The following is a 17,931-nucleotide window of genomic DNA, read 5'->3' on the forward strand; positions in this document are numbered from 1 at the left end:
AAGGAGAAGATTAATTGTGTGTCGTCTGCATAGCAATGATAGGAGAGACCATGTGAGGTTATGACAGAGCCAAGTGACTTGGTGTATAGCGAGAATAGGAGAGGGCCTAGAACAGAGCCCTGGGGGACACCAGTGGTGAGAGCACGTGGTGAGGAGACAGATTCTCGCCACGCCACCTGGTAGGAGCGACCTGTCAGGTAGGACGCAATCCAAGCGTGGGCCGCGCCAGAGATGCCCAACTCGGAGAGGGTGGAGAGGAGGATCTGATGGTTCACAGTATCAAAGGCAGCCGATAGGTCTAGAAGGATGAGAGCAGAGGAGAGAGAGTTAGCTTTAGCAGTGCGGAGCGCCTCCGTGACACAGAGAAGAGCAGTCTCAGTTGAATGACTAGTCTTGAAACCTGACTGATTTGGATCAAGAAGGTCATTCTGAGAGAGATAGCAGGAGAGCTGGCCAAGGACGGCACGTTCAAGAGTTTTGGAGAGAAAAGAAAGAAGGGATACTGGTCTGTAGTTGTTGACATCGGAGGGATCGAGTGTAGGTTTTTTCAGAAGGGGTGCAACTCTCGCTCTCTTGAAGACGGAAGGGACGTAGCCAGCGGTCAAGGATGAGTTGATGAGCGAGGTGAGGTAAGGGAGAAGGTCTCCGGAAATGGTCTGGAGAAGAGAGGAGGGGATAGGGTCAAGCGGGCAGGTTGTTGGGCGGCCGGCCGTCACAAGACGCGAGATTTCATCTGGGGAGAGAGGGGAGAAAAAGGTCAAAGCACAGGGTAGGGCAGTGTAAGCAGAACCAGCGGTGTCGTTTGACTTAGCAAACGAGGATCGGATGTCGTCAACCTTCTTTTCAAAATGGTTGACGAAATCATCCGCAGAGAGGGAGGAGGGGGGGGGGATTCAGGAGGGAGGAGAAGGTGGCAAAGAGCTTCCTAGGGTTAGAGGCAGATGCTTGGAATTTAGAGTGGTAGAAAGTGGCTTTAGCAGCAGAGACAGAAGAGGAAAATGTAGAGAGGAGGGAGTGAAAGGATGCCAGGTCCGCAGGGAGGCGAGTTCTCCTCCATTTCCGCTCGGCTGCCCGGAGCCCTGTTCTGTGAGCTCGCAATGAGTCGTCGAGCCACGGAGCAGGAGGGGAGGACCGAGCCGGCCTGGAGGATAGGGGACATAGAGAGTCAAAGGATGCAGAAAGGGAGGAGAGGAGGGTTGAGGAGGCAGAATCAGGAGATAGGTTGGAGAAGGTTTGAGCAGAGGGAAGAGATGATAGGATGGAAGAGGAGAGAGTAGCGGGGGAGAGAGAGCGAAGGTTGGGACGGCGCGATACCATCCGAGTAGGGGCAGAGTGATAAGTGTTGGATGAGAGCGAGAGGAAAAAGGATACAAGGTAGTGGTCGGAGACTTGGAGGGGAGTTGCAATGAGATTAGTGGAAGAACATCATCTAGTAAAGATGAGGTCAAGCGTATTGCCTGCCTTGTGAGTAGGGGGGGAAGGTAAGAGGGTGAGGTCAAAAGAGGAGAGGAGTGGAAAGAGGGAGGCAGAGAGGAACGAGTCAAAGGTAGACGTGGGGAGGTTAAAGTCACCCAGAACTGTGAGAGGTGAGCCATCCTCAGGGAAGGAACTTATCAAGGCGTCAAGCTCATTGATGAACTCTCCAAGGGAACCTGGAGGGCGATAAATGATAAGGATGTTAAGCTTGAAAGGGCTGGTAACTGTGACAGCATGGAATTCAAAGTAGGCGATAGACAGATGGGTCAGGGGAGAAAGAGAGAATGTCCACTTGGGAGAGATGAGGATCCCAGTGCCACCACCCCGCTGACCAGAAGCTCTCGGGGTGTGCGAGAACACGTGGGCAGACGAGGAGAGAGCAGTAGGAGTAGCAGTGTTATCTGTGGTAATCCATGTTTCCGTCAGTGCCAAGAAGTCGAGGGACTGGAGGGAAGCATAGGCTGAGATGAACTCTGCCTTGTTGGCCGCAGATCGGCAGTTCCAGAGGCTGCCGGAGACCTGGAACTCCACGTGGGTCGTGCGCGCTGGGACCACCAGGTTAGGGTGGCAGCGGCCACGCAGTGTGAAGCGTTTGTATGGTCTGTGCAGAGAGGAGAGAACAGGGATAGACAGACACATAGTTGACAGGCTACAGAAGAGGCTACGCTAATGCAAAGGAGATTGGAATGACAAGTGGACTACATGTCTTGAATGTTCAGAAAGTGAAGCTTACGTTGCAAAAATCTTATTGACTAAAATGATTAAAATGATGCAGTACTGCTGGCTGGTGAAGTAGGCTAGCTAGCAGTGGCTGCGTTGATGACATTGTTTGAAAGTGTTGCTAGGTAGCCTCGATAACTGGCTAGGTAACCTCGATAACTGCCTAGATAATTACTCTAAACTACACAATTATCTTAGATACAAGGACAGCAAAGACAACTATGTAGCTAGCTAACACTACACTAATCAAATCGTTCCGTTGTACTGTTTCGGTAGAAGTTGGCTAGCTGGCTAGCTAGCAGTGTTGACAACGTTAGGACGGCGAAAATAGCTGGCTAGCTGACTTTGTTTGAAAGTGGAGCTGGCTAGGTAACCTCGATAACTGGCTAGATAATTACTCTAAACTACACAATTATCTTAGATACAAAGACAGCAAAGACAACTATGTAGCTAGCTTACACTAATCAAATCGTTCCGTTGTAATATTCACTTGACGTGACTAGGGAAAAACTCCAGGCCCGAGTTATAGTTCATTAATAACCAGAGACCTGGTAGGGAAAATATCCTCAATAACTTGCATATTAAATTTGACAGTAAAAGGAATGTTTTAGTCAGCATATTGTGATTGCTAGTGAAGAGATTCACCAGCTGAGGCCTCAAGGCTCTGTTAGTTGGCATTGAGTTGACTGTAACGGCACAGTGATGTCACTCTCTTCCTCATCTCTCTGCTCCGGTCGCTCTGGTGTTCAGGCTGTTGTGTTTGTTTTGACAAACCCCTTCTACCACCCTGTGACATCACCCACCCTGAGGACAGAACACAGGCGTAGCTAGCAGCAGGAGATACAGGCTGGGAAAGTCCACTCTCGGAATCTCCAGAATATCTGTTGGACATTATAGACATAGTTGGATCATTCTCTCTCTTCTCTTTTCAGGGACGTCCTTCCTTTCACCCTGAATCTCCCAGAAGCCATTGCAGCCTCTAAGACTCAGCAGGACCTGGAAGATGTTGCCCAACTAGGAGCAGGTACTACAGTAATAGATGGGTAGAATGTGATCAACTCTATTTTCTTCTCTGCTTAAAGGCATAGTTTAGGATTCTGGCAATGAGGCCCTTTATTTACTCCCCCAGGGTCTGATGAACTCGTGGATACCATTTATATGTATCTGCGTCCAGTATGAAGGAAGTTAGAGGTAGTTTCGTGAGCCAATGCTAACTAGCATTAGCACAATGACTGGAAGTCTACAAAAACAGCTAGCATGCTGTTCCCATAGACTTCAAGTCATTGCGCTAATTCTAGTTAGCAATTGCGCTAACGAAAATTAGCATTAGCTAGTGAAACTACTGCACACAGAGACATAAAAATGATATCCACATCAATTATCCGATAGTAAATTGATATAGAAGGAAACAGCATAATTGTATTTATTTATAAATGTTTTTCATATTGTTGAAGGCAGTATATCCAAATGGGCTGTGTCTCCTTGAGTACATACATGCATAACATAAAAAAAGCCCCTCATTCCACAGAGTGACGTTTCTATGTGTACAGCTACTGATACCGTCTATTAGTTTTATATGTTAGTTAGCTCATGCTGACCGGTGTGGTCTGGTTCCATGGCAGGTTTAGTTAGTCACTCTGTCATGATATTCTTAGTTTTCTTCTGTTGTAACTCCAGTGTGTGAGTCAGTTTCCTCCAGGGCTGAGGAGGAGGGTGTGGTGACTGGAGAATTATACACACGGCACGAACACACACACACAGGCATGGACGCAGGCACACACATCAGTCACGGGCTTACTCTGACCCCTCGTGTGTGTGTGTGTGTGTGTGTGTGTGTGTGTGTGTGTGTGTGTGTGTGTGTGTGTGTGTGTGTGTGTGTGTGTGTGTGTGTGTGTGTGTGTGTGTGTGTGTGTGTGTGTGTGTGTGTGTGTGTGTGTGTGTGTGTGTGTGTGTGTTTGAGAGAGACAGTCAGTCAGTCAGTCAGTCAGTCAGTCAGTCAGTCAGTTAGTCAGTCTACATGAGGATCTTTTCTTAGTATGCTGACACAATCATTTAGGGAAACTCCCTTCTCCATTGGACAGGTTCTATTTCAAATGGATATTTGTGTCTATGTTCTGGAATCTTTGCAGACACGTCTCAAGACATCTATGTTATATTGTGTGTGTCGCCCGTGTTTTACAGCAAAGGCTGAGCCTTTTAGCTAAGACACTGCAGTAAATCCTGTACAGAAATGCATAATGGGTATTTTCTCTCTCAGGGGGCACGAAGGATATTGTTTTGGTTTTTCCAAGGGCAGCAGACTTTGACTCGGCTAAGTCATTTCAAGGTAGTTAATTAATTATTCATATTAACTTAGAGGTCATGAAGGGAATAGCGGACATGGTTCCCCCTACTGAATTGAGTTTGTTCACTCACTACAGACACACTTTGTTGCAGTATACTCCATTACCGAAGCTTATGAATACATTACTGACACACAATTTAGCTCTGGGTACAAAGTCTGTCCAAGGCTCAGAAAGTAGTGGAGGAAGAAATGTCCTTTGAACTATCAGTAAAGCTCTCTGCAGGAGATCCATCCAGGCTATTCCCTGTGGGGTCACTGCTAAACCCAGCCCAGGATGAGTGCACTCTGGGTGGGGTAAAGAGCAGGGAGAAGTTGCCTGTCTCAGTCTAGCTCCAGAGGTCATGTTTCTCAAGTGGGCATTTCATCAATACCACCGAGTTTTTTCCATCCCTAGGCTAGAGAGGTATGACGAGACCTTTGAAGCGGTGCCCGACATAGCTCCTTCGGTCTCTATCGTCCCAGGTGTGTTGCTGTGCAGAGGGTGTGTGTGTGTGTTTGTGGAATTCAATGCATACAGAACGTCCTTCGCAGTCCTCTAAAGTGACTTATGGAATCATTTATAACAGTCTGTAGATTCTATTACATGAATGCCGTTATTCTGTAAAGTATTTCTCAGTGTGTGATTGTTTGTCTGGATGAGTTAGCACAGAGACTTGTGTACCAAATGCCAGCAAACAATAGACTGATTCAGTCGATACAAGTGAAAAAACAGAAGAGACGATCGTAACGGAAACCAATGTCCTGCATTGCAGCAGGAAACTCGGTCAAAGAGAAGGGAGGTAGAGGGCGATCAGGAAAGAGGAGGGCCTATACACTACTGTAGGCCTATCCAGTGTATAGACTCCTCCCACCACCCCTGTGGAATTTGCATGTGTGACTCCCTGTCTGTCTCTCTGTCTCTCTGGGTGTGTGTCTGTCAGGACAGCATTCTTGAATTAGTGCTGGGCGATGCAGGGCTGAGCTCACCACATTCTCCGCTGCCTCAGAAGAGCGTAGGATCACAGAGGAAAAGAGAGAAAGAAAGAGAGGGATATTAAAAGGTTGACTGCCTAACTACAGTGCTACTTGCACTATATTGTGGATGTGTCAGTGAACTGGAGGATAAAGTAAGTGGGAAAGGGGTGTTGATGGTAGTTCCTGTGGGTGTTTATGCTTTTTTTTGGTGTGTTTGGGTCAAGGTTAGGGCTAGGCGGTATGTATGTGTCTGTGTATGAGGGTATGTATGTGTCTGTGTATGAGGGTATGTATGTGTCTGTGTATGAGGGTATGTATGTGTCTGTGTATGAGGGTATGTATGTGTCTGTGTATGAGGGTATGTATGTGTCTGTGTATGAAGGTATGTATGTGTCTGTGTATGAGGGTATGTGTCTGTGCATGAAGGTATGTATGTGTCTGTGTATGAGGGTATGTATGTGTCTGTGTATGAGGGTATGTATGTGTCTGTGTATGAAGGTATGTGTCTGTGCATGAAGGTATGAAGGTGTCTGTCTGTCTGTTTGAATGATTATCATGACGTTGAGTGTTATTGGGTCAGGTTGTGGTTAGGCAGCTCTTGGAGGTTTTTCAATGTATACAGTGTGTGGACTCTGTTAATGATTCCTAATCTCTTCTCTCCTGTTAGGATTCTGGCACTCTGCTCTAGGCAGCCTGCGAAGGACTACCTCTCCCTCTCGCCCTCCACCACAGCGCCCTGACAGAGACGGTGACAACCAGGGTGCAGAGAGGACACAAGAGCAACAGAGTGTGACTCGCCACAGCAGCGTTCCTCCAGCTCTACCCCCTTCCTCCACCTCCTCTCGCCTGGAGAGAAGCCAGTCCAACGGGGCTCTTTGCTTCGTCAACCCCCTCTTCCTCCAGACTCACCGGCGGCTTGAGGAAGACCCTCAATCCTCTTCCACCTCTCCTTCCCCCTACGTCACACACTCCACCCCGGGAACTACGGGTGGGACGTCTTCGGCCCCTGTCACGGACCCCAACGTGAAAAGGAAGTCACGCCCCCCTCGGCCCCCGCCCCCCCGTTCCCTCTCCCAGCGCCGCCAAGCTCCCCCTCCCCCCACCCCTCTTCCCCAGAAGCCCAAGAGCAGCATGCCCGAAACGCCCGCAGCCATTGTTGTCGCCAGGCAACCACTGCAACCCTCATCCAATCAGAACCTTCGCCCCACCCCTCGCCCTCCCATGGGTGCCAGGCACAGCAGCCATTCCAAAAAGACGACGAGCAGCGCCGCCATCCCTGTGCCTCACCATCACCCTCAACACCCTCCTCCCCCACGCCCCAAAAAACCTGACATCGACGCCCACCGGTGCCACATCGCTCTTGATGACGAGACTATCGCCAAGGCTCTGTCCCGTGCCAAGCTTCCCCCGTGCCAGGCACCGGCCATACCCGCTCCCTCCATAGTGGGAAATGGTGCTGGTAGCCCCCCCAGCCCTCCGGGTAAGACCCCCAGGCGAGAGGGACAAGAGGGGAGGCTGAGCGACATGTCCATCTCCACCTCTTCCTCAGATTCTCTGGACTACTCCCACCCTCCCCTCTCCCTCCCCGCCAGCCCCCCTCTCAGATTACGGCATCACCTTGGCAACAATGAGGACAGCAGCGAGGACGAAGACCTCTGTGACGAAGAAGAGGACGACTACGGCGTCAGCCTGGAGAACGACCTGGACCAGGGCCTTCGTCCTCCCTTCAAAGCCCGCCGGAGAGGGGTCGGCGTCGGGGTCAAAGTTGCGCTGAGCTTCCGAAAAGTTTCTGGAGTCTTCAGCACCTTCATGACCCCAGAAAGGCGAGCCGTGAGGAGGATAGCAGAGCTCTCCAGGGACAAGAGTTCCTACTTTGGATGCCTGGTTCAGGATTATATCAGTTTTGTACAGGAGAATAAGGGGTGTCATACGTCAGGCTTAGACCTCCTGCAGACCCTCAGACAGTTCATGACCCAGATGAAGGCCTACCTGACGCAGAGCTCCGAACTGGACCCGCCCATCGAATCACTCATACCCGAGGATCAGATAGGTGAGTGTGTGTGTGGGGGGGAGGGTCTTTATAGCCTACTGTACACATCATTGAAACTCAGACTACAAGGAAGCTGGTGTGTGCGTAGGTACATACGCACTTCACATGAACGTCTGTATGAGTGTGTGGGGGTTTCTCATATCACAATTATGTGCTCATTTTGTCTCTCTCTCCGACCACTTCAGCTCTAATAGGGAAGTAACACCTAAAAACTACTTTCGCAGTGACCTAATCCATATTTACAGTGATAAACTGTCAAGACTTAGCCTATATGCATGATGAAAATTAGCCCAGCTATTTGAAGAGCTCCCTATTAGTCCACGTTAAGACAGACTGGTTATAGAAACCAGTGTTGGGTTACGGAGATGCCAGTGAGATGCCAGTGTACCCTCCCTTCCCTACAGTCAGTTATTCCTGGCCTCTCCAGCCTGGCACAAATTCACACAGTGGTGCCAACTGCCAAGCTACATTTGTGGCTCAATTGGAATGGCAAAAATGACAATTATCTCCCAACCTAAATCCATAAATGTCAGGGATTATTTTAATGTGGGACCAAATATGGTATGAGCTTACTAGTGACAGAAAATAGGCCTAGTTAGAGGAGGCTACAATACGTAGTCCTGATTTTGAGGACACTGAGCTGAAGCAAGCAAGTGCTAACGTTTGACAATGAAATTGTGATGGAGGCTGACTTAACCAATGTTGTCAAAGAGGGTTTTCATTGAGTTTGGGCTGAATAAGTATTTGCATGAATATGTAGCCTTATTTTTACACTCGGCTCTTTTCCCTTGTTCTTTGTAAACAACAACAGCCAAGCATTGTTCAGAGAAGAAGTGGTTGTTGGAGTGGTAGCTGACCTCTCTCTCTCTCTCTCTCTCCTCTCTCTCTCTCTCTCTCTCTCTCTCTCTCTCTCTCTCTCTCTCTCTCTCTCATCTCTCTCTCTCTCTCTCTCTCTCTCTCTCTCTCTCTCTCTCTCCTCTCCTCTCTCTCTCTCTCTCTCTCTCTCCTCTCTCTCCTCTCTCTCTCTCTCTCTCTCTCTCTCTCTCTCTCTCTCTCTCCTCTCTCTCTCTCTCTCTCTCTCTCTCTCTCTCTCTCTCTCTCTCTCTCTCTCTCTCTCTCTCTCTCTCTCTCTCTCTCTATTTCAGCTTAGGGGTCTAGAAACAGAAAACTGTAGTTTATGGGGCAGAGGACTGTATAATGTAAACCAATGTCTTATTATTATTATTACCCTCCTAGAAGTATGCAAGGTAATAAACATAACAATAAAAGACTACCAATGCTCTCGATAGGCCTATGCATACATTTACTAAACCAGGCACAGTAACATTCTACGACCCAAAGGACAGTGACATAGGCTAGGATGTTCCGTGTTTGCCACCAGATAGAATGTTGACAAAGTTAAGCCTCGACTAGTAACACAAATGGGATTCCTGTATAGACAGACAGACTGACGTAATGGTAAAAGCCACAGGCTATGGAAGGCTTTCAGGAATAGAGAACTGAAATTGATCGTTTTACTGGTAATTGAGGTAAAGAGTGGGCATGGGGGTAGAGTAACCAAGTGTGTGTTTATAAAGGGAACCAGAGAAGGACTGTCAACACACACAGACACCCACGACACACATACACATACAACACACAGGTTGGTTTTACTATCCAAGTGGGGACCAAAAAATTTATTCCCATTCAAAATCTTATTTTCCCTAACACTAACCCCAACCCCAACCCCCTAACCCTAAAACTAAACCTAATCCTAACTCTATAGCCAGTTTGCGCTGTTCTGTGAAGAGAGTAGTATACAGCATTGTACAAGATCTTCAGTTTCTTGGCAATTTCTCACAAGAATAGACTGACGAGTTTCAGAAGAAAGTTCTTTGTTTCTGGCCATTCTGAGCCTGTAATCGAACCCACAAATGCTGATGCTTCAGATACTCAACTAGTCTAAAGAAGGCAAGTTTTATTGATTCTTTAATCAGTACAACAGTTTTCAGCTGTGCTAACATGATTGCAAAAGGGTTTTCTAATGATTAATTAACCTTTTAAAATGATCAACTTGGATTAGCTCACACAATGTGCCATTGGAACACAGGAGTGATGGTTGCTGATAATGGGCCTCTGTATGCCTATGTAGATAATCCATTAAAATGTCAGCCGTTTCCAGCTACAATAGTAATTTACAACATTAACAATGTCTACACTGTATTTCTGATCAATTTGATGTCATTTTAATTGACAAGAAATGTGCTTTTTTTTCAAAAACAAGGACATTTCTAAGTGACCCCAAACTTTTGAACGGTAGTGTATATCATAAGGCCTTTCCACAAATAGAACAATGAGTCAGATATTTCACAGGAAGTATAAATGTGAAGTGTCCTCCGGTTGGCGTTTCCACTATGGTGATCAGATGAAGCCCAGTGGCCGGCAGTGGGAGAAGATAAAGCGCGATGGATTTTGGCCGACATTCTGCTAATTTTCTCATTGATGAAACATTTGATCTCCATACAGTTTTCTGTTTCCAAAACTAGAATCTGTAACAAACAGAGTGGACTGCGTTTTGTAGACTTTACCATTTGCTAAAGTTGTAAAATAAGTTGTTGTTTAGAAGGAGTGCAAGGGTGAATTGAGTTATTGCACACATGCACTTCACGGAGTAGGCGTTCCCTAACGGAAATATGCAAATAAATGCTAGAACGCACCAATAGGATCTCACTAGCTCATGCTTGGCTCTGCCCAAACCTTGTTTGTTCTACACACTATGATGAATTTGCTCCTATTGGAAACGACAGTCTCTGGTCTGTCTTGGGTTACTTCTAGAAGTCTTTGGCCTTTTTTTGAGGTCCTAGTTATACCCTAACACAGTGGTGATAAGAATCTCCTGGTTTACAGGCCACACCAGGCCTGCAAGTCACATTATGCCGGCTTGCAAAGTGATGTGTAATTCCTATTGGAATCCAGCCAGAGTTAGGATTTCCAACAAGTGGAATTGTTAATCACCTGCAACCTGCATTCAGAATGACTGCTAGGGTAGGGAAGATTGAATACTGAGACTACCAAAATCATCTAAACTGGAACAACCATCTCAGTAACGGGTGCAATAAATCCAACAGATTGGATGTTTAGAAAACTGTAAGGTATTTATCTTTTTGTAGCATAAAATTAATCAACCAATCAATGTACATGCAAAAACACAGATATTACAGTAAAACAAACAATTCAGAAAATCTCCCTGCAACAGAGCATGCTGGGAAATAGTATATTATTATTTATTGTATTTTTTATTTATTTTTACCTTTATTTTGACAGTCAGCCCTGTAGAGCACCACAATACACATCAAAATACAACACATTAAACTACATATTCGTATACACAATAACATATGTGTTATTATACACAACAATACACCAAAAGCAAATCATAAAAAACTAGACACATTCTTCAGTATAAAGGTCCCCTGACAACTGTCTGAAATGGCCTAGAGGCACCAATTCCACCCATTTTAAAGTGCTTTGCAGTTCATTCCACACACAATGTGCAAGGAAACCAAAGGCTAATCTACCTAACTGTCTAGACACCAAAGGATCCCCCAGAGTTAACCAACCCTGTGAACGGGTTTGATAACTTGTCATTTTAAATCGTAACAGTGATGAAAGACAGCTGGTTCTATGTAGAACCCTTCTTGTCTTCCAAATAATCATCAAAGAACCCTTTCTTCCAAAAACAGTGAAGGAACTATTTTTTATCTAAGGGGTGTAGCCCATTGTAAAGGCGTAGAGAGGAGGGATAGCAACATAACAAACATTGCCCAACATACCAAGGAGCCAAGGCCAGTCCTGAGAGGAGACAGGAAACCAGCAGTAAGGAAGTGTAGAGGGACGTGTGTGTGTGTTTACTTCATGTGTATGAACTATTAACCAGTGTGTGTGTTTACTTCGTGTGTATGAACTATAAACCAGTTTGTGTGTTTACTTCATGTGTATGAACTATTAACCAGTGTGTGTGTTTACTTCGTGTGTATGAACTATAAACCAGTGTGTGTGTTTACTTCATGTGTATGAACTATTAACCAGTGTGTGTGTTTACTTCGTGTGTATGAACTATAAACCAGTGTGTGTGTTTACTTCATGTGTATGAACTATTAACCAGTGTGTGTGTTTACTTCATGTGTATGAACTATAAACCAGTGTGTGTGTTTACTTCATGTGTATGAACTATTAACCAGTGTGTGTGTTTACTTCATGTGTATGAACTATTAACCAGTGTGTGTGTTTACTTCATGTGTATGAACTATAAACCAGTGTGTGTGTTTACTTCATGTGTATGAACTATAAACCAGTGTGTGTGTTTACTTCATGTGTATGAACTATTAACCAGTGTGTGTGTTTACTTCATGTGTATGAACTATTAACCAGTGTGTGTGTTTACTTCATGTGTATGAACTATAAACCAGTGTGTGTGTTTACTTCATGTGTATGAACTATTAACCAGTGTGTGTGTTTACTTCATGTGTATGAACTATTAACCAGTGTGTGTGTTTACTTCATGTGTATGAACTATTAACCAGTGTGTGTGTTTACTTCATGTGTATGAACTATTAACCAGTGTGTGTGTTTACTTCATGTGTATGAACTATAAACCAGTGTGTGTGTTTACTTCATGTGTATGAACTATTAACCAGTGTGTGTGTTTACTTCATGTGTATGAACTATTAACCAGTGTGTGTGTTTACTTCATGTGTATGAACTATAAACCAGTGTGTGTGTTTACTTCATGTGTATGAACTATTAACCAGTGTGTGTGTTTACTTCATGTGTATGAACTATAAACCAGTGTGTGTGTTTACTTCATGTGTATGAACTATTAACCAGTGTGTGTGTTTACTTCATGTGTATGAACTATAAACCAGTGTGTGTGTTTACTTCATGTGTATGAACTATTAACCAGTGTGTGTGTTTACTTCATGTGTATGAACTATAAACCAGTGTGTGTTTATCCAGCTCTCGAGTCCATGTTAATAATCTACCGACCTCTCCATGTATTCAGAATCAGATTTATGTTATTAGTCGTAGCCGACAGCAAAACGCTACACAGTTTTTACCTTGGTTGACATTGCTTTGCTAAACTGGCTCCTTTATATATAAGAATACAGTGCTGTGTAGTCTGTAGGGAGTGGGGAGTTTTCTAACCTTACACTTCCCCAAACCTCCCTCTTTTTATCTTTCTTTCTTTCTTTTTCTTTTTCTCTTTCTTTCTCTCTCTTTCTCTGTACACCATCCCTCTCTCTCTGTATTCTCTCTCTCTTAAGCTCTCTGTACCTCTCTCTCTCTTAAGCTCTCTGTGCCTCTCTTAAGCTCTCTGTACCTCTCTCTCTCTGTACCTCTCTCTCTTAAGCTCTCTGTACCTCTCTCTCTGTACCTCTCTCTCTCTTAAGCTCTATGTACCTCTCTCTCTCTCTCTTAAGCTCTCTGTGCCTCTCTCTCTGTACCTCTCTTAAGCTCTCTGTACCTCTCTCTCTCTGTACCTCTCTTAAGCTCTCTGTACCTCTCTCTCTCTGTACCTCTCTTAAGCTCTCTCTCTCTGTACCCCTCTCTCTCTTAAGCTATCTCTCTCTCTCTCTTAAGCTATCTCTCTCTCTCTCTTAAGCTATCTCTCTCTCTCTCTTAAGCTATCTCTCTCTCTCTCTGTACCTCTCTTAAGCTGTCTGTCTGTCTGTCTGTCTGTCTGTCTGTCTGTCTGTCTGTCTGTCTGTCTGTCTGTCTGTCTGTCTCTCTCTCTGAAGCAAGCAAGTGCTAACGTTTGACAATGAAATTGTGATGGAGGCTGACTTAACCAATGTTGTCAAAGAGGGTTTTCATTGAGTTTGGGCTGAATAAGTATTTGCATGAATATGTAGCCTTATTTTTACACTCGGCTCTTTTCCCTTGTTCTTTGTAAACAACAACAGCCAAGCATTGTTCAGAGAAGAAGTGGTTGTTGGAGTGGTAGCTGACCTCTCTCTCTCTCTCTCTCTCTCTCTCTCTCTCTCTCTCTCTCTCTCTCTCTCTCTCGCTCTCGCTCTCGCTCTCGCTCTCTCTCTCTCTCTCGCTCTCTCGCTCTCTCTCTCTCTCTCTCTCTCTCTCAGCTCTGTTTTCCTGGAAAACCCAGCATTGCTCATGTCAAACACCATGAAGCAGTCCCCCTCCCTAGACTTCTGCTACTCTCAGGTTTTCCACACAATAGGCGACTAGATTCATTTGGATGAAGGCTTTGCATGATAAAGTGGCGTGAACAAATGCAAATGTATACAAACGTTAATGAGGTTATAACATCAGAATAACCCGTTGAAATAATAGAGGCGATACAAACGACGGTTTAGTACCCAGCTGCCGGCTACGGTTCATGGGCTCTGTCACCGCTAGTTAATCAGCAGCAATGAACGGGAAACAGTTATTTGCTTGAAAACAGGCTGCACCGCTTCGCTGACACTGATTTTATACCGTTTGAGGTCAGAGGAAAAATAATAGAATAGGCTACGTGATGGATGTAGGCTATTGTTTTATCAAACGGTGTGGTTTGTGTCCAAGCATGTATCCATTATTCTCCTGAGGATCTGGAGGTGATGTCCGTTAGTGTGCAGGTTCAGTTATGTTTATGGCTGGGTTATGTTTTAGGGCAAGGCAGTGGAAGTAGCTCGTCACAGCGTACGCACCATTGTACAATAAAATGCCATTTCACGGTCAAACTGCATCTGGGTCAGTTGAGGTTTTTAATGGTTATGGATGCTATTTATTTTACTGCATGACGTTTTGCAGCGTTCACGTTTACCGTTTCATTGCGGGAAAGCGTTTGCAGTGGCATGAGATTTATCCCTTTAAAAGTTTGAAGTGTAAAGCTCTTATGTAACGGGGAGTTTTACCACACCCTCCTAATTGTGTGAAACATTGATTGAACTCCAGAAAGACGAAGAAAGCCCTGCACACAGCAGTGTCTTGATCCAGTTTAGATTGATTGAACTCAGTTAACTACACAATATGGGCTAGTGGGTGCACTTGCAAGCCAGTGTGGGGAAGCGGTCACTAACTCCCAATGTGTCTGTGTTTTATCTCTAGACACTGTCCTGGAGAAGGCCATGCACAAATGTGTGTTGAAGCCGCTGAAGGGCGTAGTGGAGGTGGCCCTGCACGACTTCCAGGTGAGCTTTGTCTTCCATTGCAGCACCTGTTAGAATCATGGTTGATTCTGAAAGTTAGTAGAACGTTAGTCAGGGAGCTCATGTCTTTTAACAGGATATATTTTATATGCAGTGTTTACACTGAGGAGAATCCTGAAGTTGATGTCATCATAACCACAGGTCTGAGAGGTTTTCTCCCCTTCTAGTAATTACATTTCTATGATAGAAATAGAATAAATAGAAGGAACAATAATCATAGAAATATAATTGATAGATGGCGTTCATGACCATGAAGATGATTCATAACCTTGTTTGTCTAGAAATTCTATATCTATAACCATAACCTTGACCTTCCTCTCTGTCCTCTCCCATTTAAGCACTGGCTTTGTCACTTCTAATAACTAAATTTCTATGCTCATAACCTTCTCCTCCTTCCTCTCCTCCTAGGTGAGCAGTGGAGGCTGGCAGCAGCTGAGGGAGAACCTGGCCCTGGCTAAGACCCGGAGGCCCCAGGACCTGGGTGTGGACGGGGCCGTGCCCCCTGACCCCATGGCCATCGAGAAGATCCGCCACAAGTTCCACAACATGAGGAAGATGTACTCCCCGGATAAGAAGGTGTCGCTGCTGCTCCGAGTGTGTAAACTCATCTACACCATCATGCAGGATAATTCAGGTAGGTGGGATTGGGGGGAGGATGTGTTTTGGGAGAGAGGATGCATGTACAGAGAGTGTGGATGAGTTCCACATATTTGTCTATAGTGTACCTGGTTGTGTATTACACACGATTGGGATCCATTCCGTTTAAATTCAGTAGATTCAGGAAGGAAAATAAAAAGCACTTTTTCTTAATTCTTCTGTTTGATAAAACGTTTTTTTATATATTGAAATTCTATTGACCCCCACCCTTGTTTTATCTGCATGCTTCTGAGTGTGTGTGTTTGTGTGTTCATGTGTGTGTTTGTGTGTTCATGTGTGTGTTTGTGTGTTCATGTGTGTGTTTGTGTGTTCATGTGTGTGTTTGTGTGTTCATGTGTGTGTTTTTGTGTTCATGTGTGTGTTTGTGTGTTCATGTGTGTGTTTGTGTGTTCATGTGTGTGTTTGTGTGTTCATGTGTGTGTTTGTGTGTTCATGTGTGTGTTTGTGTGTTCATGTGTGTGTTTTTGTGTTCATGTGTGTGTTTGTGTGTTCATGTGTGTGTTTTCATCTGACCACACCTTTCCTATACCTCACCTTGCCTTTCCCCGATGTGTAACTCTCTCTCAGGCAGGATGTACAGGGAGGATGACTTCCTGCCCATGCTGGCCTACGTCCTGGCCCATTGTGACAGGCCTCTCTCTCTCTCTCTCTCACGCTCTCTCTCGCTCTCTCTCTCTCTCTCTCGCTCTCTCTTCTTTCTCTCTTCTCTCTCTCTATCGCTCTCTCCTCTCTCTCTCCCCTCTCTCTTTCAATTCCCTTCAATTCAATTTGCTTTATTGGCATGACGTAACAATGTACATATTGCCAAAGTTTACTTTGGAGATTTACAATATTAATATAAAAATAATAATAATCTCTCTCAGGGAGGATGTACGGAGCAGATGACTTCCTACCGATGCTGACCTATGTCCTGGCCCAGTGTGACATGCCTCAGCTGGACACTGAGATCCTCTACATGATGGAGCTGCTGGACCCCTCACTGCTGCATGGAGAGGGTAGGTCTACCATCACATAATGACACTGGATTCAATACCACGGTATACAGTTTGCGATATACTCACTTATACACCAGAATGTATTCTTCACCAACATACAAACCGTATACGTCATTTTCTACCTCGTATAGCCTCGTTGACACATTAACACGTCCTGCCCTGCCTGCTCTCCCCTTCTCCCCAACCCTCCCTCTCCCAGGTGGCTACTACCTGACCAGTGCGTACGGGGCCATGGCTCTCATCAAGAACTTCCAGGAGGAACAGGCAGCCAGGGTCCTCAGCTCCGAGGCCAGAGACACCCTGCACCAGTGGCACCGCCGACGCACTGCCCAGCGCACGGCACCCTCCGTGGACGACTTCCAGGTATCGCCCTGAACCCCATCTGACCCCCAGGCAGTGAGTTTGAAAGAACGCCCCCCCCTAAAACCCCTCCCCCGAGGTGGGGACTGAATCTGCATGGCTCCGGTTTGAAGTTTCCCTCAAGTACAGATCTAGGATCAGCTTTCTTTCCCCCAATCCTAACCTTAACCATTAGTGGGGGGAAATGCAAAACTGACCCAAGATTAGCGTCAAGGGGCAACTTCACTCAACACCAATCTGCATGAGAAGCGCCGGTGGTGACATGCCGAGACTATCCCTCTGTATTTGGATCTGTATTCAAAAATGATCTGGAACTATGAAGACACTTTTGGAGGGAAAAAATGTGTTTGATTTCCGGGTTAGGGATGGTCAAGAAGGGAGTGATATTGAGAAGGAAGCTGATAGGTAGATGAGATAGGACTAATCTAATGCATGTGATTGTGCACTAATGACACGTTGTCTTGGTTTTCTCTGTTCGCTCCGAAATGGCTGTGTCTTCCTGTAAACGCCATACAAATGATAGAGGCTATAGAGCCGTGTCAGAGCTACTTCATCTTTCTCCCTGTGTGTCGTCAAAAAAACACACATTCCTGTGTATTTGTGTCTCAGTTCTGATCCTGCATGAGCACCTGCATATAACTGATATCCGTGTTATGTTCTCTGTCTCTCTTTGGGTCATTTTCTCCGATGTGTTTTTGCATGTGTATATTTTATATCTGTTTTGCATGTTTGCATAAATAAATACATGTATTTTTGTATGAATGATACCTGTATCACATTCCTTGTATCCCTTCTCCTTCAGAACTACCTGCGAGTCGCCTTACAAGAAGTCAACAGCGGCTGCACAGCCAAAACCCTCCTAGTCCACCCGTACTCCACCACCGAAGAAGTATGCTCGCTCTGCACCTACAAGTTCAAAGTTCATGACCCCGAGAACCACGCCCTCTTTCTCATCACTGAGGCAACCAGTCAGCAGCTTGCCCCGGACACACACCCCCAGCGAATCAAAGCGGAGATACACAGCCACCCAAACTCGCAACCCTTCCATTTTGTCTACCGCAGAGTGCCCAACCTTAACCTGTGTATACCAGCTATCCCAGCTAACCAGCACAATGGCAACTGCCTACTGCCTAGCCAATTGGATGAATTAAACTGAATTAAAATGAAATAAAACGTTATTGATCCCTA

The 17,931-nt window shown here is 45.5% G+C and overlaps 1 protein-coding gene across 2 annotated transcripts in view; it reads left to right on the forward strand.

Annotated features, from left to right (window-relative positions):
- Positions 1-17,931, forward strand: part of LOC129839854 (ras and Rab interactor 2-like) — a 49,085-nt gene extending 31,154 nt beyond the window's left edge. The window contains exons 8-14 of one of the 2 annotated variants that reach the window (XM_055907539.1): positions 3,129-3,220; positions 6,162-7,544; positions 14,631-14,713; positions 15,140-15,365; positions 16,252-16,383; positions 16,583-16,746; positions 17,546-17,931. In XM_055907539.1, coding sequence (XP_055763514.1) covers positions 3,129-3,220; positions 6,162-7,544; positions 14,631-14,713; positions 15,140-15,365; positions 16,252-16,383; positions 16,583-16,746; positions 17,546-17,899 — 2,434 coding nt within the window. In that variant the 3' untranslated portion in view covers positions 17,900-17,931. Of the gene's footprint in view, positions 1-3,128; positions 3,221-6,161; positions 7,545-14,630; positions 14,714-15,139; positions 15,366-16,251; positions 16,384-16,582; positions 16,780-17,545 lie in introns of both variants that reach the window. The other variant, XM_055907540.1, reaches the window with a different exon arrangement.

The sequence above is a fragment of the Salvelinus fontinalis genome, chromosome 40, assembly GCF_029448725.1.
Source record: "Salvelinus fontinalis isolate EN_2023a chromosome 40, ASM2944872v1, whole genome shotgun sequence".
NCBI classification, from domain to species: Eukaryota; Metazoa; Chordata; class Actinopteri; order Salmoniformes; family Salmonidae; genus Salvelinus; species Salvelinus fontinalis.